This window comes from Thermobia domestica, chromosome 10, assembly GCF_964235325.1.
Source record: "Thermobia domestica chromosome 10, izTheDome1.hap1.1, whole genome shotgun sequence".
NCBI lineage: Eukaryota > Metazoa > Arthropoda > Insecta > Zygentoma > Lepismatidae > Thermobia > Thermobia domestica.
Window position 1 is genome coordinate 232,704,717 of NC_137463.1, and position 24,047 is coordinate 232,728,763.

The 24,047-nt window shown below is 36.2% G+C and overlaps 1 protein-coding gene across 9 annotated transcripts in view; it reads left to right on the plus strand.

Annotated features, from left to right (window-relative positions):
• The window catches only part of LOC145663074 (uncharacterized), a 101,727-nt gene that overhangs the window by 42,130 nt on the left and 35,550 nt on the right, over positions 1-24,047 (plus strand). For 6 of the 9 annotated variants that reach the window (XM_081729277.1, XM_081729276.1, XM_081729274.1 and 3 more), the window contains exon 3: positions 2,953-10,306. The exons of 1 other annotated variant lie outside the window; for it this stretch is intronic. In XM_081729277.1, coding sequence (XP_081585403.1) covers positions 2,953-4,069 — 1,117 coding nt within the window. In that variant the 3' untranslated portion in view covers positions 4,070-10,306. Of the gene's footprint in view, positions 1-2,952; positions 10,307-24,047 lie in introns of those variants that run through there. 2 more of the 9 variants (XM_081729280.1, XM_081729279.1) reach the window with 1 other exon arrangement.

Here is a 24,047-nt window from a genome sequence, read left to right on the forward strand (position 1 = left end):
AAGTTCTTCCGACGATAATTGTACACAACTTTTATGGAACCAATTTCCACAACTTTGACAGTTTATGGATAAATTATAATTCGAATCAGCTATACGTTCGCAACAACTATTTGTTTCAGGTTCATGTCGATATATATTCGACTTACTAAAAAACTCATTCTCATAATATCGGTCACACATCTCAAACACTCCAACAGAATCTCCACCAATGAGTACTTAGCAATACCTCACTTGCAAAAGTAACAACCTTATAAATTCTAACAACGGTAATACATACTTTAGTTATGACTATAAATATTATACTAATCCTGGCTGGGTCGCCAAATTTGTAAAATGCTAAATTTTTATTTTCTTTCCACAGTTACTTAAATCCAATGTTTTTATGGAAATGGATCCTGGCTTGGATCGTCAAATTTGTAAAATGCTTAATATTGAAAAACCTGGATGTAGTCGCCGAATGTGTTAAACTCTTCTTAGAGCACAATTTATTTATTTAAACAAAATATCAGAATGAACAAATCCTAGCCGGCGTAGCCAAATTTGTAACGATTATTTTCCCGGAATGAATAAAATCTCAAAACGAATCCCGGAATGAACAAAAACTCAAAATGAATCAAAATCCTAACTGGTGTAGCCAAATTTGTAAAACTAAAATTTTTATTCATTATGTTTTAACACCAAAGTAAATATTATCCTGGCTGAACTAAGCCAAATTTATAAACACGTATGTTTCTTCTAAAAAAAATTGTAAACTACGGTTTTATTTGTAAAAACTATTTTCCCGGTTTATATTCAACGCATTCTAACTCTTTTTCCAGAGTCCTTACTAAAATAGTAACCACTCGTGAAGAATCTATAAGGCATTACTTTATTACTTATACTAGACTTTCATATGGTAATTTAATTGTTTTATAAGACTAAATTATACTGTTCCATTTTGTCAGCGATCTCATTTATTGTTTTCAGGTAACATCTATCAAAAAGGGATTTGACATTATGAAGAATATAGATAATAGCAAATATTATCTGATTTAAAAAAATGATATAATACTCAACATAATTATACGATAGTTTTATACGATTTATATTATTTATATATCTCATTTTTAGAACAATAGTTTCAAAATGTATTCTTTTCATAGTGAAATAAAATTATACATGTTTATATTGCTTGTTTCCATTTAGAAAGAAAAAATATTACTTCTCTGACTAAAGTACCTCATTGTAGTTTCACATGCAACGAACTTTAAAGTTAATTTGTAACACATATCTTGTTGTGGGGAGAATTACAAAACCAAAGTTTCAAACCAAATGAAGTGCCAAAGAAAGAAAGAAAGAAAGAAAGAAATCTTATATATTTAACATAGCAGATCAGTCTCTCATAAATACGTAAGTGCAACAAGCTGATGCCCTAAGTATATCTACAAGTGAGGTAATTATTCTGTAATTGGATGTCATCAACCTGTGTCAAAGTCTTGACTGGAAGACCAATCGGAAAACGACCTTTAGGAAGACCTAGACGCAGATGGAAGGACAATATTAAGATAGATTTCGCAGAGATAGGAATACAAAGTAGAAACTGGATCCAGATGGCTAAGGATAGAAGTCAGTGGAGAGCTTTTGTGAATGCGGCATTGAACCTCCGGGTTCTATAGGCCAAAGGGTCAGTTAGTTATTTACCAAACTACACTATTAATATCACTAATAAGTAAGATAGTAAAATAAATACACAATGAGATACTGGTTTTAGAAGGAATTAGCTAAAAAGAATACACTTTAAGGAATTAGTAAAGTATAAAAGTTAGTTGTTGAAATAAGTGCGACTGTTAAATCTATACCATCAAATGTGTGAAAAGCAATACAATGCAGAACGAAGCTGTAAAGGTTTTGTTTCAAGATAGCGCTTCAGTAAGTTAAAATTAAAAAAAAAGAAATGTATAGAAGGAAGTGAATGAATAGATATATGACATCACGGAAAACAAGCACCACTAAAGATGCATCGTGACACATTTAAGGCAGTGGCGTGCTACGAATGTTCACAGATTTATCACAGGCTGCTTTGTAAATTGAATTTTGAAGTAATTTCAGTATCTTTGTCTCAGTGTTTGGATACCGATGCAAAATAATTATGGGAATTTCCTGAAACTCTTCGTTTAAAATAATGCGTCGAAGGATTCACAATATTTGCTAGAGATTTTAAAATACATATTTTCTTCTGATTCAGTTTCATATAAAAGTTTATTTCATACAAGTATATGAATTTAGTCCTCCCCCCAAAAAAAAATCAAAGAAGGGAATTATCACCTGTTAAGCTTTAGAGTATACTGAATGTAGACGTGTATTACATGCGTTCCATTCCCATGCGTTGAAATGAAATGAGATGATTTTATTTTTTTCTAATATTTTGATATTTCTGTGCTATAGAAAGGAAGTGCCAGTAAAACGAAATATACATTAAAAGTTTAAAAGAGATCTAAAACATTTTGATTTTTCCCCAGTAAACTGTTGATGGCATAACATATCTCGAGGGCCGCTGTTGCTCAGTGGCAAAGCGTTCATTTCTTGTGCGTGGTGTCCCTGGTTCGAACCCAGCTCGCGCCAAGTGAACTTTTTGGTTGATCAAATACCGTATGCGTAGGTTTTCTCGGGTTCTCCGGTTTTCTCCCACTTAATTTATTCCATCATTGCATTCATTTCTCATCATCACTGTCTCCTTTAGCCTAGCCGGCATAAATGTGGGACGTAAAACTAAAAAATTTTTAACGTGGAAGTGAAGTGAAAAAAAATTGATTTCTGATCGGAAACGCTCTTTGAATCAACTTGTTTTTCTTGTTTGCGTTTACATTACTTAGTAATGTTGTAGAAAATGAAGCGGCTTTGATGACATGTTATAATATTTTGTGTCAAGTGTATGTCATATACTTGTTATTTAGATGGATTTTTATTTTTCAGGATAGATGAGATAAGAGAATCACAGTTACCTCTTATAGAGAAGAAAATATCCACTCAGGGGACTTCTGAGGAAAACAGTGTATTGCAAGAAGTGTTCGATCAACATGTTACTACAAGTGAGAGTGAAGACTGTAGAACTTCTGATAATTGTAGAAGCATCTTAAGTGAAAGTGATAAACTGAGTGCTAAATTTAATGGAAGAGTAAACGAAATACTACAATCATGTGTGAAAGAGTCGAATTCGAAAAATAAGGTTTCACCGGCTGCAAAACGTAAAAAAAGACGAAGAGCAAGTTTTGCTGAGTGTGAAATTTGTAAGAAAACATTTTCAAAGGAATACTTGAAAAAACATTTGCAAACACATTGTGATGAACGTAATTTCGAATGCAGTGAATGTTTCAAAAAATTAAAAACACTTAAAACATTACAAAATCATTTGTATAGTCATGTGACAAAATTTGTGTGTTCCTATTGCCATAAAGTTTATGCATCTGAAACTGGTTTGAAACTTCACGAAATGAGACATTCCCGTGACTCTCTGTATAAATGTAAGTTTTGTAGTAAAGAATTTTATTCCAAATTTTCGTTACAAGCTCATGAAAATGAACACACAGCAGAAAAGGTGTACACGTGTGAGGTATGCAATGCTACTTTCGTATCCTACACGAAATTTCACTCGCATAAATATAAGCATAAAAATGCAAGTTACACATGTGACGTTTGTGGCAAAATTTACAATAAAATAAATCGCCTTAATGCTCATCAGCAGACCCACAATCCTTCAACATACGTTTGTGATATTTGTGAGAAAGTTTTCGCTACGCGTAAGACGTTGACAAATCATTTGAGAATTCATACCAACGAGAAGCCGTATGTGTGTGAAGTGTGTGGGAAGCGATCGCGTACTTACGATTTATCTGCTCAACACTCGATTATACACACAGGAAAGAAACCATATACGTGTATCGTCTGCTCAAAAGGATTCACTCAGCGTACTAGTCTCGTCATTCATCAGAGAACTCATACAGGAGAACGGCCTTATCAATGTCAGCAGTGCTACAAAACTTTCATTTCAAACTCAGCCTTATATATTCATAACAAACAGTGCCATTTATAATGATTGGAATGTATTTAGAAAATGTAAGTGGTAGTTTTAGTTAATCTAAGAATTGGTTTCCATAAGAAATTATTTGCTGATGAATGTGCTCGAGAGTACTGTGGAAAACTTTATATGTTCGTTTCAGTCATGGAATGTCATTTCAAGAGGTAGTTAATTAATTGCCGTTTTGTTGTTCCAGTGTTTGGAATGTGCAAAATTATATACCACAAGATAACTACGTAACATTACTAAATAGATGGTGAGAGAGCTAGTCTAGTGGCTGGCCGTTGGTGCATTTTGTCCCGGCATCGATTCCCAGTGGGAGAACACGAAAGCTTTAATTTCGCAATCAATCACTTTCATTAATCATCAGTATCCTGTAGCATAAAGGGCATAATCGTGGGACGTTAAACTGAAGAAAAATCATTTTCATTTTGGATCACGAGAGATTAAATATTTCCTACTAGGACAAGGAATAACAGTTTCACGTTGTGTTGCATCAGCCACGCTTTTATCGTTTAAGTTAAGTTTTCTTCGGCTGTGATCACTTGGTAAGCTTTAATCACCCATTAATTTTGATCAGGCACTGAAAACTGTCATTTCCGCACTTGGCGTAGAATTGATACTTTTAAATTATGTTTTGTACTTTGTTGAACGTTTGTTTACAAACGGTATTATATTTTGATAATACATGAGTTTTTGCATTTTAGCGCCCTAATTTATTTAAAAGAGAGCAAATATTGGTATTGTGTAGTGTGTCGTGGGGTGTTATTTTTCTGTAGTATTTCACAAACCTTAAATGTTAGCTTATTCATGCAATCCTGATCTCCAAATTACTTCTCGAATGTTCGGGAAAAAAGGGATGCAAAAATTTAATCAAAATATTTTTTTTCTCTTAAGTTCGGGAAAATGATACATTCAGCACTTAAGATCGAAATTTAATAGATGTGTAGGTGAAGATGTATACCTTTTTTTCTCTTTTCTTAGAATGGATGGTGGGTAACTTCACTTGCCATTGGCCATTATTCATTGTTTAGTTATTTATTCTAAGATGAGGCGAAAAAGTATACATTAGTTAAATTTCGGCCTTAACTGCTGAAGTTATAAGTTTTTCGAACCCAGGGGAAAAAATAATTTTGATTTGATTTGAATTTAGCATCTCTTTCAGCAGCAGAGCTACATGAGACGTCGACCTACAGCTTAACGTGGGATCCGTCACCATCATCACTCGGTGACGTCATCCTATTGGGTTATTTCAACCTCTCCATCACGTGGCAGGACAGTAAGCATGGCATCGCTAAAGACGGAAATGATAATTATTTCATGGACAATTTTATTCATGGACTTGGACTGGGCCAGCACAATATGCATAATACCCGCAAAAATAGCAATCTGGATTATGTTCTCTCTAACTTAGAACCTCGTCGTATTGTTCCGTGCAGAAATCTCTTTCCCTCGGACCACGATTCCTTGGATGTTTCATTCAATTTCTTCCCCTCCAGTACTACAAACCAGCCCCTTAAAAGTAGGTCACAACTTCTTTGGAAGAAAGCCCCTTGGGGTGACATCTGTCGGGCTATTGAACTCTTTCCTTGGTGTTTGTTGGAGGCAGGATCTGTCGACGAGGCGGTGGACCTATTCACATCTGTTGTCCACTCAACTATAAAGGATTTTGTTCCTGTAAAAACATCAAAATCGAAGAAGTTTCCGGTCTGCTTCGACAATGAGCTGCGTGATCTTAAAAACAAAAAGGTTGCCTGGAATCTAAGGAAGTCACATCCGAGTGACTACACATACAAACAATTCGCTAAAATTAGAAGCTTTACGAAGAAGGTACAGTGACGTAAGTACTTTGAATACATGGACTCAATTGGTGATTCGGGACCGCGGTGGCTCAGTGGTAGAGCGTTCACCTCTGGTGCTTGGGGTCCCGGGTTCGATCCCAGCCCCCGCCAAGTGAACTTTGTGGTGGACAAACACCGTGTGCGTGGGTTTTCTCGGGGTTCTCCCGTTTCCTCCCACTTTCTTCATTCCACCATTTCATTCATTACTCATCATCACCGTCTCCTTTAGCCTCACCGGCATAACCGTGGGACGTAAAACTCAAAGATTTCATTTTTCATTTCAATTGGTGATTTTACTGTTAGCAACCCTAAACTATTTTGGACTGTAATTAAATCTCGATCGAAATCTCCCGGCATACCAGCGACAGTTCATGACGAGAATTTTGAAGCTAGTGATGCTCAGAGACCCGACCTTTTTAATAACTACTTCTGTAAAACATTTACCGCCTTTCCCCCTACAACCCATTCCCCCCTCTCTTCCCCATTTGTACTAACACCTTATCAGACCTCTCTACCACCCCAGGTGAAGTTTTGGTTCTCTTGCAGTCGCTTTCTCCACATAGATCTCTTGGGCCCGACAACATTGGCTCTCTCTATCTTAACAAAACTGCTTCAGCTATTTCAGTTCCTTATACATCCTATTCAATAGATGCTTCAGAGAAGGATATTATCCCACCAGCTGGAAACTAGCTTATGTAACCCCAATATATAAATCAGGACTTAAAGATCAAGTATCCTCCTATAGGCCAATATCTCTTCTTTCTGTAATATCTATTATCTGCGAAAAAATAATCAAAGACAGGCTTCTCAAATTCACGTCGCATTACATTCACACTTCTCAGCATGGCTTTCTACCGAAAAGCTCAAGTCTCACAAACTTAAGTACTCTTCTTTCCTGTGCAGTTCAATGTTTAAATAACAATACCTAATTAGATGTCATTTATTTTGATCTCTCAAAGGCCTTTGATTCTGTCAGTCACATTCTTCTTCTCCACAAGCTTTCCAATAGGTTTAATGTACATGGTAAATTTCTCTCTTGAATCACCAGCTATCTAAAGGGCCGTAAACAGAAAGTTGTTCTTTCAGAGGCGACTTCTAATCCCCAACCTGTGATCCCGGGGGTGCCTCAGGGAAGCGTACTAGGGCCCCTGCTATTTGTCCTGTATATGGACGATCTCTACTCTCACCTATCAGTTAATCCTAGTGGCCTTTTGCTTTTTGCTGACGATTGCAAATTATATAGAGAAATATCATGTTTCCGTAACACAATTGCCCTACAGGAAGACATAAATTATCTTGTGGACTGGTGTGAAATGTGGCAATTGAAACTTAACAGTAAGAAATGTGACGGTATTACAATTACTCTGAAAAAGTTTCCTGTTCCCTCCAAATACCATATTAACGATTCCCCTATAACACATTCTGCCAGTCATAATGATCTTGGTGTCATCTTTGATTCGAAACTCTTGTTCTCTGACCACATCTCCTCAATAGTTAAGAAATCAATGCGTATGCTGAGGCTTCTTTACCGATTCACTGAACTACGTACTGTGGCATCATTAACAGCATTCTATAAAACTCTAATAGCACCCAAGATCGAATACTGCTCTCACATATGGGCCATGGCCGCACCTACACATCTCTCTAGACTTGAGTCTGTTCTCAATTTCTTTATTGCAATAGTACGTTTTCGTGTTCCCGCACTTCGAATATTATCTAAGGAGGAAATTTTGCGATATCTTAATATCCAGACGCCGGAAGTACGCAGAAACAACTCTGATTTGAAGTTTCTTCATAAGATTGTAAATGGAAACCTAAGATCAGAAACCCTAATTCAACAACTATCCTTACATGTCCCTTCTTGCAAAACCCGGAATACCCACCTATTCCATCTTGCACGCCCTAGGTTGACAATTATACAGAGGTCTCTTTTTCACCGAGTACCCAACTATTATAATAATCTAACTAGAGAGGTGGACATTTTTTCAAGCTACCCGGTGTTTGAAAGAGCAATAAAACGCGTGCTGGCTAAATAATATTACTTGTGCACTCTTTGTTAATACTATTGATGTTACTGTTGTTGTTTATTTTTTTTAATTATTTTTCTTTTTTTCCCGCTTGTTGAGATTTCCCTATGTAAAATGGCACAATTATGCTGTATCTGGGAATTTGTTCAATAAAGAAATAAATAAAATAAATAAATAAATATAGGGTGGCCCAAAAGTAGGTATACACTCCTGCACTGATCAAGTATAACATTCTAGTTTATACGTTTATTTGCTTCGGCTCTTCTGAGCTTAAGATATAAATAAAAAGATAAGAACAAATAATAAAGAACTGTCTATCTGATGGATAACAATAAGAAATGATATAAAATGCAATGAGCTGATCAGTACGGTACTGTATACCTACCTTTGGGCTACCCTGTATGAGCTCCCACCGGGAATCGAACCGGGTTTTTCTCCGTAATCATGAGGAGGCTCAAGAGAAAAAAAATTAAGAAGTTGTTTAAGAGATAATCCTGAGATCAGAAATACATGAATAAGTAAACAGTGAAGTTTGCGAAATATTGTTGAAAAACATTACCTCAAGAGCCATCACGCAGGTAACACAATACTTGCTCTTTTATATAGTATTATATTTTGTTTGGGGGCCCGCGTTCACCTCTGATGCATGGGGTCCGTAGTTCGATCCCATCTCGCGCCAACTGAGCTTTGTAGTGGACAAACACCGTGTGCGTGAATTTTCTCGGAATCTCCCGTTTCCTCTCACTTTCTTCATTCCACCATTCCATTCATTTCTCATCATCACCGTCTCCTTTAGCCTAGCCGGCATAATCGTGGGACGTAAAACTTAACGATTTCATTTCATTTAATTTTATTTTGTTTGTGGTCCTGTAAACTTAGACTTGGTTACTACTTAGTCGGAACATTCGGAATATTGTTGTTATGACATATTCGCTCTCTCATTCTTCTTAGCTTGTATTGGCACGTAGAGTCAAAGTAATAAAAAGTAGAATTACACTTTTCAGTTCCTTTCGGACCTCGTATTTTGGAAAGTTTCTCAGATTCATTCACGGCTGGTTTAACCTTGTGGATCTTCAACTAAAGCCTTCTTGCTATTCTCACAATGATTTGAATTTGTTTGTAGTAAAATTGGTCCATTGAGACAGACTAAATATTCGTGTACGAAAATGGGTTCGTCTATTTGTGAAGTTTTAATTTTAGAACTGAAGTGTCAACAACATTGAATGGTAAACCTATCATATAGCCTAAAAAGTATTGAGTATTTTGACACAAGATGGTGTTAATGATTGAAATCTGAATCGGGCGGCTTAGGTCTAACGCCATTTGACAGCTGACTGTTAAAATTAGTAGATATTAGTTCAGTGCATTTAGGTGTTACGTATATTTACCTTTTGTATCTAAAAGAAGCAAAGATATTACTTCGACTAACTTCCAGTCTAGTAGAGTTTAATCAGGAATGTCGATACCACTATCCCTTTCTCTCCAATCTTTATTGGATTTACACAACTAAACTATAGATATCAACATAGACAGGAACCTTCCTGCATTTCAAACACTATTTCAAAAACTTAGCCACATTTGGCATTACCATAACCTAAAATCCTTTCTGTACATACCCATCAACTTAGTTACCCTCTTCATTTGTTTATACAATCGTTTATTTTCTACACTTTGTCTGATTAAACACGTAAAACACTTTATCCGAGTATTTACACTCCCAGCATCCACCCGAGTATCACCTAAAAATGAACTGATTCGCAACATCCTCCTAGGTATCAGCTAAAAGCTCTAACATTTAACTGACAATAGACAACTTCTCACAAATTACTACACTAGCAACAAGGTTGGCTGGTTTAAACCAGCTGTTTTTTTTTCTTCAAAAAACAGCTGATTTAAACAAACAAACAAAAATAGCTTTAAATCGTGTGAACTTCATGGTAACGTTTCCACATATCAAACCATTTGCATTAGTTTTATCTCCTTTTCAACTTCTATTCAAGGCATCCCATGTTCAATTCTCGGTCGAATCACAACCCTTCTTTCAAGTGCAAAACCTTGTAGCGGTTCGGGTGTCACTTTAAGCGAAAGTCTTCTCCTTGAAACCTCGGTATTACATAAGGATGTTAAGCCTAAACATACGAAACGACACCAAATTGTATATTTCTGCTTGACTGAATGCCTGTTGTTGTATAAAGGAGCTAAGGTTGCTTAAATATATTGATAGAAATTGGCAAAATTTATCGACTGCCTATGTAGCTTCCAGCATGATCTTGGATTTTACTTTGTTTTAATTTTATTCAATGATATCAACATACTAAATTTGTAACTTAATCCCTCAGTTTTAACGTACTGATTATGATACGTTGACCTTAAAATTTGACATACCAAGCAATAATGGGATTTTCCCAATAGGTAAGGCGGGAGTTTCCCGATTTATATATAATTTTGTATAATGATTTCACTTGTGTAACTGTTTATCTTTTTGTCCTTCTGAAATGACTCTTGACTATTACAAGTATGTAAAGATCAGTACGACGTATTTTTATCAGAAATGCTTCGTGAGTGAGTCGGCAGACTCATCGTATTTGTGGCGAATTCGGAGGACAATTTCCCTCGGATGTAAGCCGAGAAGCGGTTTGGATTCCGCTTTAAGCTTATGTGTCTCCTTCCAGCTTAACCCCGTTGTTGTTTAATAACACCAAGGCGAAAGAAACTTATTTCTGTCCATATGTAATATAAATACCTAGAGCAAATTTTTAAACCAAAAAACATAGTTTTGTATATACTTTCTTCTTCTGATTTTGTTAGTAAGCTATATTTACTAGTACTCCTTCACCTTCTTAGGCTTGCTTTTCCTTCTTGCCGAGCTTCTTGTTGATTTAGTCCTCCTCTTTGACACTTCTCGGGGCACCTCTACCTTCACGCTACTGTGACAATTTTTTTTTACTTCTTGAGCTATTAGGTTCCTCCTTCTCTTCTTCAGTTTGTGATTGGTGCTGAAGAGTCGCCATTGGTAAAACCTGGTACAAATCCTTCACTTGTTCTGGTTTCAGTACTAACGATAATGATTTCAGGATCTTGGAATCTTTTTCTATTTCCTTCTCGCTCTGTAAAAAGAATTCTTACATTCGTAGCTCATGTATTTCGTCATCTGTTGTTTGCAATACACAAGCTGGTGCAAAATGGTGTATCCCTGTACACTTGAGTCATCATTTGCCATATGGCGTTCATTCTCCTTTTCTGTACGAACGTTGAGATTTACTACATTTGGTAAGTTTTCCGGAATTTTGGTTCAAAGAATTTCTCGGCGAATTTTGACTATTTGATGTATAAGCCGACCTCTTATTATCTTTTCTGTTCTCTTTTGCTCCGTGATTCTGTGTTACATTAATTTGTTATTTCTGATTTGAGGAACTACCGAATAGTATCATCTGCTCCTCAGTATATTGAACTGTAGTCACAATGTCCACGTGCTGGAATGTTAGGACAGCTGTTGCTAACATTTACCTTCTAGCCACATTGTTCCTCACACACACACACACACACACACACACACACACACACCAAAAAAAAAAAAAATCTCACAATGAATGCTCCAAGCACAACACAAAATACAGTATGCTGCCCGATATTTCAAGGCTATCACGAATTGAGCGATATTTTGTTGTTCGAGATTATGAAACTTAAACCATTCAGCTATCTAGTGCGTCTTTACTTCGTAATGGCCTAGCATGAGGTTCTTTAATTCTTCATGAGTTTTCTGGGCTGACATTTTAGGGGCACACAAATTTCTCAGTTCCTCATAAACTGCTAACCCATGACAGCCAAAAATGTTTTTTTTTATTTTTATTTTTTTTTATTTTTTATTTTTTATTTATTTTTTTTTTTTTGTCGTCTGGTAATGCTGCAGAAAGAGCTGCCTGCTCAAATCTTTCTATATGTACTTGGATTCGACAATGACAAAAGGCTGAAAATTACTAAAAGAAGCAGTTATTTTAATTAGATGCATAGAGTTCTTTTGTAAACTACGTCAATATGTTAGGTATATATACCTTTTGTATCTAAAAGAAGCAAAGGTATTACTTCAACTAATTTCCAATCTACTAGAGTTTAATAAAGATTGGGCCGCGATTGCTCAGTGGTAGAATATTCACTTTTGGTGCATGGTGTCCCTGGTTCGATCCCAATCCGTGCCAAGTGGGCTTTGTGTTGGACAAACACCGTGTGTGTGTGGGTTTTCTCGGGGTTCTCCCGTTTCCTCCCACTTTCTTCATTTCATTCATTTCTCATTTTCACCATCTCCTTTACCCTACACGGCATAACCGTGGGACGTAAAACTCAAAAATTTCATTTTATTCTTTTAATCAAGAATGTCGATACCACTTCTTTCCTGTCTCCAATTATTATTGGACTTATACTACTACAACAAGCCAATTATTTACAACTCTAGATATCAACCTAGACAGGAAACTTCCTGTATCTCAGACACTATTTCAATAACTTAACCATACTTGGCACCTTAGTTTTGGAATCCATTTCCATCCCTGATGCCAACAATTCAGCAAATCCTTCTCGTCTTTTCTTAAGAAATTTTTATTTATCTTGTTCTTTTCAGCGGTTCTTCATGTAGCATAGATAATATCCCTGCACCTCTCCCAGAATCCCTTCGTTGTATCCATTTCTCTTCATTTAACAACAGCGCTGATCATTGATAGTAAAATAATAGTCTCACGATATTATCAGATGACAAATAGTCGAACGTTTTAAATTAATAACATGGACTTTTGACAAATGAAATACGAAACGAAAGATCCATCAATCTTTCTATTGGGTGCTGTATAGTAACTTCTCAAAATTGGATTAATGTTCTATGTCACAAATGATAATGAAGTTCTATCCAGTATTTCATGTCATAAATTTGATGGAATATTTTGTCTACAGTATGTTCAAGTTGTAAAGAACGAACAGAGAAAGGGTACTTTTAGAAGATACAATAAATAGGGTGGATATTACATTTAAATGATATATAGGTTACCTTTAGAGAATTGGTGCTGGAACTTAGTAAAAGACACTTCCTGTACATGGTGTTAAAATATAAGTAAGTGAATATTATAGTATAAATGACTTTGAAAGGTATGTCTTGAATTCGATTCCTGATATAAACTATGAGTTGTCTTTATCAGAATATTCATGAGAAAATTGAAAACGTACGAAAAAATTAAGTTCAATGTTTCATGGAATAGTAGTTATCTAAAAAATAAGAGTAAATCAAAAAATATGTAATTGATCATGAAGTGAGTGTTATATTGTTATTGACAGAGTTCACAGCGATCAAAATTGGGATTTAATCGATTGCTTTATAATGCAAAATACAATGAGCAAAAATGAAAGGAAAGATGCCTGTTAGTCGCATACTTATCAATGTAGCTTTTGAATTTTCAAGTTTAGCTTATAATTCGTGATTGATGTTTCGTGGTGTGAACTGATGAAGTGACAAATCAATAATATTAAGACTCTTAATTATAGCTAATAAGTCTTTTCGACCACACCTACGTAAATCACTTTTCTACCCTAGTGTCATTTTCAATATCATCGTTTCCCTTTCTGTTGCTTGTAGCGTATAGTATCAAGAATTTTGATAGCATGTTTTATTGTTACATGTATTTAGTTTTAATCATATTGTATTTATTAATAAAAATATACTGAATACTTGAAGTAATCGTGTCAGTTCTAAAGACAACATGAATCATATTTCTCGTGTTTATATATACTATTTCTTACACCACATTACACAACTAAATTCCTGAGCTCAAGCTAGTGTTATTTGATGTGTCATACACCCCTTCCCATTTTAAAAAATGAATTGAGTCCAAAATGGCGGAATTCAAGATGGCGGCCATGAATGACATACACTCCAAAATTGTGGCCCCTCATCAAACCTCTGTTCCCATCATCACTTTTTACTTTTCCCATCGATTTTCAAACTTGTGCAGGTGTCCAAGGACTTTTGACTCACCCTATATATATATATATATATATATATATATATATAGGGTTTGTCCGGAAAGTAATAGGACTGAGTCGATTTAAAAAAAAATATTGAGCCAATCGTTACAATTCTTTATAAACTTTCAAAATAGGCTCCTTCTGCGTCGATGCAGCGCTGCCAGCGCGATTTCCAAGCATTGAAGGCGTCACGGAAGTCATTCTCCGGAATAGCCTTGAGAGCCGCGGTGCAAGCTGTTTGGATCCCGTCTGTCGTCTCAAAATGCTTGCCTTTCATCGGGCGTTTCAGGCGAGGAAACAAAAAGAAGTCCGGGCAGGCCACATCTGGGCTGTAGGGCGGCTGCGGAAGCGTTGGGATGCCGGCCTTGGTCAGGTAGCTGTTCACAAGAAAGGCGGTGTGAGCCGGGGCGTTGTCGTGGTACAGCTTCCAGTCGGCTCCGATGTCTGGTCGGACCCGATTGACCCTTCGTTTGAGTCTCTTGAGCACTTCCACATAAAACTTGGCGTTGACGGTTTGTCCAGGAGGAACAAATTCATGGTGGACGATGCCTTTGATGTCAAAAAAAGACAATGAGCATCGTTTTCACTTTGGATTTGCTCATTCTTCCCTTTTTGGGGCGAGGAGACGCCGGCGTGTGCCACTCGGAATATTGCCTCTTTGTCTCGGGATCATACTCAAAGATCCATGATTCGTCACCTGTGATTACGTTATTCAAAAATTGGGGGTCACTTTCACACATATTCAAATTTTCTTGGCACGATTCCACTCGCCGCAATTTCTGGTCGTCAGTGAGCACTTTTGGGACAATCTTCGCGCACACCTTGCGCATGTTCAAATGCTCCGTCACAATTTCATGAACCACAGTTTTTGGTAAATTTAACATCTGGGCAATTAAACGAATACTTAGTCGACTGTCTGAGTTCAAAACTTCGCGCACACGAGTCACATTGTCGGTGTTCGTCGAAGTCGAAGGTCTTCCAGCACGGTCTTCATCGGCGACCTCTTCCCGGCCCTCCGAAAAGGCCTTGTGCCACCGAAACACACCACTTCTTGCTAAAGCATCATCTGGGTAAGCCTGCTTGATCATATCAAACGTCTCTGTCGCAGATTTACCGAGTTTAACACAGAATTTAATCGCGTACCTCTGCTCTAACGAACGCTGCATTTTCGGCTTGCACCACTCACAGAAACACGTCGCGCGAAAAAGCCTGTCCTGACTCCGTGTGCTCGGAGACAACTGACCAGGCGCTCGTTCGTTAGCTAGGAACGCCCTCTACCGGATCCAGTCGGTGCGCGCACGCTCCGAAGTACAGTCATGGCGGAATAAAATCAGTCCTATTACTTCCCGGACAAACCCTATATATATATATATATATATATATATATATATATATATAGTGGCCCAAAAGTAGGTATACGCCCTTGCGTTGATCAAGTATAATATTTTAGCTTATAGGTGTGTTTCCTTCGGCTGTTTCGAGCTTAAGATATAAATAAAAAAAACATTAAGAACAAATAATAAAGAAACTATAGATAACAATAAGAAATTATATAAAATTCAGTGAGCTGATCAGTACGGAACTGTATACCTACTTCTGGGCCACCCTGTATATTTTACAAATAAACTTTTTGCCCAAATCGGTGGAATGTAAACTCTGACGAAAGAGTTACAGATTCGTAAATGTAGATAAACTATTAGCAAATATTTTGAAATATAGTATTACGTGATGCGATGAAAATTTCATTTTGCTCACAACTGGTCATGGGCGTCTCTGGCGGGGGACGGGGGGGGGGACGCGTCCCCTCCAATATTTTGAGTGACATAATCTAAACTTCCGCTGAGATACTAGCAGTTAGATCATTTCCTTTGATGTCCCCCCCCCCAAATTTTACATGCCAGAGACGCCAATGCAACTGGTAGTTAGCAGAAAGCAACATATTCAAAATACATGGGGATTCGGTGTTGAAATGAAACCTTTGAGTTGTACATTCACCAGCAAAAGTATCCCCCCCTAAGTGCTCTGATTCCATTACTTGGCAGATGCTCCAGATAATTTGCAGTTCGTAAAACGCTTGGACAGATGTTGAGTTGATTTTGAGTTTAACGTCCTGTTCAGCAGTGATGCTATATGAGACGTGGACCTACTGATTAACGTGGAATCCGAACTACGAGCTCCCGCCGGGAAACGAACCCGGGTCTCACGCGCCAAAGGCGCGTACGCTAACTGCTTAGCCACGGAGGAGCTCAACTTAGACAGATGTAATCCAACTTACTCGAAACTTTTCTCGGCGCTGATAGCACTCATCCAGGTGTCTATGCAGGTGAAATTGTAAAGTAAGTGACTAAATAAACAGTTCTCCATTTTAAGCCGAATCTATGGTTCGGATTGTGTCCAATGAACACCATATACAGGGTGTAACATAAATGCATGGCCAAAAGTGACGAGATGATTGCGGTCATCCAAATAAGAAAACAATGTTTCTATAAACATGGGTCCGACGCCGCTTCGTTTCCGAGATACAGGGGGTTCAAATGTCGAGTCCCTGCAATGGCTCACTTTGAGAAAGTGAATTGAAATATTCAATTTTACAGGATTAATACAATCAAGTAGAATTATGCCTGTGCAAATACGCTTACACTAACGTAGAGAATAAACTAATCAACAGTTGAGGCTATTGGGCTACAGAATTAAAGCACACACAATAAAATTAAATCTAATAACTAATAACCAAACAGCTGATACAAAAGAGATACTGGTATATGAATTGTGAATGTCACATATTCATACATAGGGCTGTCAACTCGCCGGCTTTTCATTGGTCTGGCCGAATACAAACTTCTCACCAGCCCCTTTATAACCTTTTTTTGTTTTTTCAAATTTGTATCTAGTTCGAAGTACAGATATTGAAATTTAGCTGTCATTCTGTAAACTCAAAACTTACCTTTCATCATCTATCAACGATTAATATATTTTGTTCACCTGTTTAGAAAATTTTAGAGAGATGACAGGGACTGTATCAGGGAAAATTTGAAATTCACTTTCAAGGAATTTTATACATTTATTAAGAGTGGAAAAGGACTTCTTAAAGCAATTTCCTATAGTTGAAGTAGAGATTATATGTTTAAAGAGTGAATTTCATTTTCCAAATCCAAAATTGTCACGTAAAGATTATTACACTTTTGTTCATCTGTTTCGATAATTTTAAAGGAATGGTAGTTACTGGTAAATACAATCAATCAATTGATCAAATCCGATTGATCAAATTCAGTTTCTCATTTGTAGCACAATGTATCTATTAAGCTTATTAGTGAATGTTCTAAGGACATACAGAATATATGTGTTAATGCACTTTTGTTCACGATAGTACATTTTCTTTCCATGGATAGGTCCGAACAGATACTTCACGCTAAGACCTATATCATAGAGAATTTTAGGAAGTGCCGTTTTTTTTTTATTTTACAGAGTTGGCAACCCTATTCATACATCAACACACACACCCATGTGCGTAAAAGAAAAAAAACACATTCCAAAGCATTCGTCTTGGTTGTTATGCAATGCACGATGAACACAATATACTTCCACATGAGGCGAAACAATGTTTATCAACGTTCTGGAAAGCAACCTTGAACCCGCCAGATATAGGAACAACATGTTAGCTGGGAGGGGTCCAAAGTATTTGAGGAAGGTCCAGTACGTCTACGTAATAACGAACCTGTCTTATACTGTACCCGAAAAGATAAGTAATTCTTAATTACTGTCACCTATATTTTTAGAAAAAATGATAGAACGATTATTTCTATAAGAAAAAAAAAAGAGTACATGATGAGGCGTAAAATAAAATATTTAGCGTACATAAATCATTTCTCTGTTAAACAAATATAGTTCGTTAAGAAAGTCTACAAATGCTAGTCGAGTTTCGAAATTTTGGGGAGGTCCGGACCCGGTGCCTCCCCTCGTGGCTACGCCTCTGAGCATTGCTAACTAGTCCCAAATTCAATGTGGCGTTCCCCACCATACAGTTTTATCAAGAGTATAAAATATACTTATTTTATAAAAGAAATATGTATATACTAAAATACTATCCACAGGGGGAGGGGGATTCTGCATATTGACTTATTAATATTTGGTTCACAAATTACTGTAGAAGAAACCTTCATTATCTATATAAGCTAAGAATTAACTTGTAAATGCGGATCTACTTTCATTTGATTTCTGCTCTACTACATATTTTCTTTCTTATTTTGTAATTCTGCTATCACTTTTTTTAATTGTCATTATATTGATTTGCTTCAGTATAAGTACCGTAATTTTAAAATATGAATGCATAAAAACAAATTCCATTTCTTAATTGATAGTGAAATAAAATTCAGAAAGCTCATTTAGCGCGAAAAACCTTATTCACTGGAAACCGTGGTGTGTTGCAGAAGCACTGCAACGACCAGACCCTTTAACTTCTGAGATAGGGGAAAGGAGGCTTAACATTTGCTCCAATTCCCGCGGTGGAGGAATCTGGTCGTTGTATGCTCGCTGTAACACAGTATAAATTAGAGACTCTGTGACGGATTATTTTTCGCTTTTTAAAACATTAACGAAACGGACAGTTACAGAAGTAAAAAAAAAAATGTTATTTAAAATATATATGGGAGTATTAGAAAGTATTTTTTTCTGTTCTTTACTACTATTGCTAATAATATTTTTTCTTGAAATAATTTGGTCGTTGCGCAACGCTGCAACACTAACACTAGCCGCCACTGGTTACATCGCTTAGGCGAGTCAAAATTAGGGGACAAATTCTGACGGTGCACTTGTGCACGAATAATCAAAAGCGTATTGAGGAACTACGGGCGGGGTGCCTTGTTTGGCGGGACCCGTCCATTAAATAGACCGAACGGTCGCGGGCATGCTCCCCATGCGTGCAACTAAGCGTGGAACAGTAGACCACTAGCATCAAAGTGTGTCTATAGACTTTACTATTCTACCAATACTACCAGCAGAAGTTACACTAAAGCCGTCTAAAAATCCAACCTTGGCAACAGTCGGAAATATCTTATTTCGAACGGTGAGTCGGCCACACCTCTGGTTTAAGCGAATGGAATGTGAAGATATCTACGCTGTTACCATAGAAACAGGAGAAGTTGCACAAATACCGTATTGTATTGCATTGTATTGTATTTATTTCGTCCTTTTTTCATACATTTAGCACTGTATTACAATGCCTATGAAGTGGACACGTCATTTATATATGAATACAAAAGTAAAAGAAACAATAATAGTGAAAATCACACACACTAGGTTAATAACTAAGCCTTAACCCATTTGGGACCAAATTATTATTTTTGTGATTTCTTTCACTTTAAGAAGTTAATTTAGTTTATTATTGCGTAAGTATCAGAAAAATATTACATTTTGGTTTTTTCTGCGCATCAGATGTGACTTACGCCCTGTCCTATAAATAGGACGCTGGTCCTTTCTGATATACTAGAAAGGACATATATTTAACTAATTGCATTTTATTGTTTTACTGAAGTAATTCAAATTTTTATCGCTGAGTGCCTCAAGGCATTGAGTGATAACAGCCAGTATATCAAAGCATGAAGTTTTCCTTTATATATATATATATATATATATATATATATATATATATATATATATATATATATATATATATATATATATAATATGTATGTGCGTTTTCAGTTAACATTTATTTACGGAAATTATACGAAATACGATATTTGGTACATAACTAAACAGAACATACATATACCAGTATTTAGAACACCCAACTGTTATGTTTGAAGTACAGATAATTGCTATTTTGTAATTTCGATCTACCTGTGTAGTTTGTTACACGTGTTTGACTTTGATTCAAGGTTTATTTTTCTTTGCCTTCGTTGTATTTCACGAAACACTTTCAACCAAAATGTGACATTACACTTTTCAAAGTACGATGATGGTTTTGAAGTGCATTCATTATCATGGCATCTTTACGTCTTCCTTTCCGTAATGAAGTAATCCCCTATAGCGAAGCGTACATCATTGAATACGTTTGAACAGGTGACTACCAAGTTTGATATATTTGACAGAAATGTTGCTCCTGAATGTCAGAAGATCCCCATTGGAGTGAGTTGCTTTCGTAAACGTAATCGTGAATGTACGATCATTATGTTAATAATTCGTGTAAATATCACCCGATACCACTTCTTGCCTCTTATATCAATTCTAATTTTTTGATCCAGCAAATCGAGATGGTCGACACCTCCCGTGTGGTTATTGTAGGATGTTATAACGTGAGGATGCTCAATTCTAATATGTTCATCATGTAGTCGGCTCCACCTCTTCATTCGCGAAACAGGATGTACGCTTTTAAAATTTGTGCCAATTAAAACACGTCGATTGTCATGCCTTCTAGTCGAATCTGTATTCATTTGAACTTCATACATACTTACTCAACTCTTTTGAATCAGTCAATGGATATACTGAGACACACGATTGCTTTGCAGAGTACGGGTTGTTCTGAATTCCAATTCACGAAGTTGAATTAGCAGATCTCTATTTGCGAAGAAATTCTCAAATATAGAACATGACTTTTCGGATCATCTGGTATATTGAGAACCACTCTGGAATCTAAAGAAAAATATTCTCTATCATTATGTATATTGTCTCTAACACTCTCCTTTATCTTCATATCATTTCCATAGCAGAGATCAAATTTTTATAACAAGTTTTATAATCACACAAGAGAAAATGATCATTCTTTATCTCCGCACCATACCGACCCTTTTGTCTCCATTGTGTCACTGTTGAAAATACAATAGAATATCTCTGTAGGTGATTTGTTTACAACATTTCTCTTTCAGTTCCCTCAAGCTTCTGTCAGTTTGTACACCAACTTGGGCAAGCTTTGTGTGTGATGCGTCCATTTCTCTCCAAATTTGAACATTATTATAAAGCAATTTTCTGTCTCTTCCATTTACTTCTCTACTGTAACTATAATAAAGCTTAGATATAAATTGCATTCAATTGACAAAAGCAAAAAATTGATGTTATCAAGCGTTAAACAATGAATGATAAGCGTAAGAACTCGGAAAAAATCAAGGGCGTTGGTCTATCTATACATTCCCTTTCATTGCTTGGTAATATATTGCTTTGGACCAGCGTCCTATTTATATGACACTAATGTTTCAACACCTATAGCACTGAAAGTTATAACAAAACTAAAATAACTTTCCTATAGCGTGATTGCCGCATACCTATTGCTACCTAATACATATAAACCAAATGCATTGTTTCCATTAAAAACAAAAAAATAACGTTACCCGAATCACACCCAAATAAAGAAACACGGGTAAATTTCAGTATCCCTTTTTTTTTTTTTTACAGAGGGGAAGGAAAAATATATAAAAAATACAGTGCATTAGGACAGGTCTTCAATTGTTCCCTGTAATTAGCAGAACTCGAAAACTTTATTCTTCTTTGTTATAAAAAATAAAATATCAAGTGTCCTAAAAATAGGACGCTGGCTAATTCTTACATCTTATTACACTCTACATTTTACACAACATCATTGTTAAAAATAAAGTTAGTAATTATTACTTGCAGTGTATTTAGAAATATTCCAACAAATATCTAATGCTAAAAGAGAGTAATGACATTGATTTACTGTACATCATGTAACATTTCTATTCACTTACCAGTTCATGTATTCCTCTACCGAGTAAAAGCAATGTTGTAATAAATATTTCTGGAGTTCTTTCTTAAATTTAGCAACAGAGACCTGAGTTATTATTTCTTTCGGAAGTTTATTGTAAAGCATGATACCCGCGTATTTACACCCTTTTTCATATAATACTCTTCTGTGTTCTACAATAGAAAAGTTTTGTTTGTTTCTTGTATCATGATCATGTTGCTGTTCTACTCGCGTAAGGACACCTTGTAGATGTCTCTTTACAAATATCAATAGATTTAAAATATACAAACAGAGTACGGAAAGTATACGAAGTTTTTTAAATATTGGTTTGCAGTAATCTTTTGGTTTAGCAGTTGCCATCATTCTTATTATTCGTTTCTGTATCGTAAAAATTACTTTGGCCTTGTGTATATTTCCCCAAAATATAATACCATATGCTAAATTCGATTGGAATAATCCAAAGTAAATTGTTTTTAAAGTAGACTCTCTTAAAACATTTTAAAGTACTTTGATTGCGAAATACATTTGGTTTAATTTTTAGTAAGCTTAGTTATTTGCACATCCCAGGAGAGATTTTTATCTATCCAAATTCCTATGAACTAAGTTGAGTTTATATATTTTATTTCGTTATTTTGAATTAAAATGTTCCTAGGCTGTGCATGTTTTTTGCGCATGTGATGAAAATTGATTGCTTGTGTCTTTTCAATACTTAATTTAAGCTTATTTTCTTTAACCCAGTGAGATAGTTTACAAAGGAATTCGTTTGCACTACCTTTAACAAACTCATTTGTGTTACCTTTTACAATAATATTAATGTCATCTGCATAAATGGATGCTTCTGCTGGAGCAATATTACTTGGCAGGTCGATAATATATATATAAAAATAATAGAGGGTCTAATACGGATCCTTGTGGCACTCTACATGTTATTTCTTGTTTCTCTGATATGTAGTATGTAGCTTGGTTTGTATCCCTGTTATCTTATGTAATTTCCAGTACTTACTGCCGATTTTTCAGATACGATTGAAACCATTTGGATGCAATGCGTCTTATTCCGTAATCTTGTAGCTCTGAGAGATGTGACACTAAGTCAAATTCTTTCGAAAGATCCAAGAAAACACCTATACATTTCTCCTTACTATCTAAACTTTTATGTACACTTTCCACGAAGTTATATATTGTGGTTTCCGTTAATTTCCCTTGTAGGAAGCCATGTTGCTCGTGTGTTATTAGATCATGTTTAAGTAAAAAGGATGCTAGCCGGACGCTCATTGTGGTTTCTAAGATTTTTGAGAAAATTGAGAGAAGCGAAATAGGCCTATAATTTTCAAGCGCTGGTTTGTCGCCTTTTTTATATATTCGTTTTACTTTTGCAATTTTTAATATACTAGGGAATTATCCACTTGAGAACGACATACTTATGAGGAAACACGGGGGTCAGCAATATATTTAGTGCTTTTCTTTACAATACTTGGCGGTATGCCGTCTACGCCAGCTGACCATTTACTTTTCATTTTCTTTACCACTTTTATTATTTCTGGTTGTAGGTACATTGTATTGTTGCAAATTTTTGAGAATATTTTCGAAGTGGACAATGCTGGATCATTATTGTACGTTTGTGATAAGTTGGTGTAATAGTCATGAAATAGGTCAGCAGTTATACGAGGATCTTTTATTATGTTGCCATTTTTAATTACCTCTAAATTACCGTCATCATTACGAGTGTTTAAACTTAACTCGCTCTTTACTAGTTTCCACAACGCCTTCGACTTATTATCTGATTTTTTAATGATTGTGTCATTGTGTGATTTTTTTTGCTGCTCTGTTGACCAAGAAATGTGCGGGAAGGCTTTCCTTCTCTCTTTCTTTATTACTAGAATGTTAAAAGGGCAAACGAATGTTTTCATCAGTATTGCTTAACACTGTGTTCATGGTGCCGGCAGGAGAATAAAATAGGGAAATGATATGTATGTTATACTCTATGAGGGAAACGGGGATGTTTGACGGCGGAAGATCTAGCTGAGGCACAAGGCCTGTTACTATGTAGAGACACGTCCTGGCAACCCTGTAAAGCAATACAGAAAACCATTCCTCCCTTCCCTTCCGCCAAACCCTTTGACCAGTGCCAAAACCTAAACACAACAGCAGCGCCACTTCAAAACAAATGCACAGACTCGTGCGTCGGGTAATACTTTACCAAGGATGTTATAAAATAGAGGATCTGCCCATAGAATAAAATCGTGAAGCCATACGTCACAGCTTCGCCACATCTACTCTGCCCACTCCGCGCCACTAAGATCGCACTGTTTCGAACCAACAATCATGACGGAAACGAGAGTAGCCAATCAGACTTCCCGGCTCAGTTGTTTTTTGGCTTCAATGAGTTCATATGATAAAGATGCGTATGGGCAAATCCTCTATTTTAT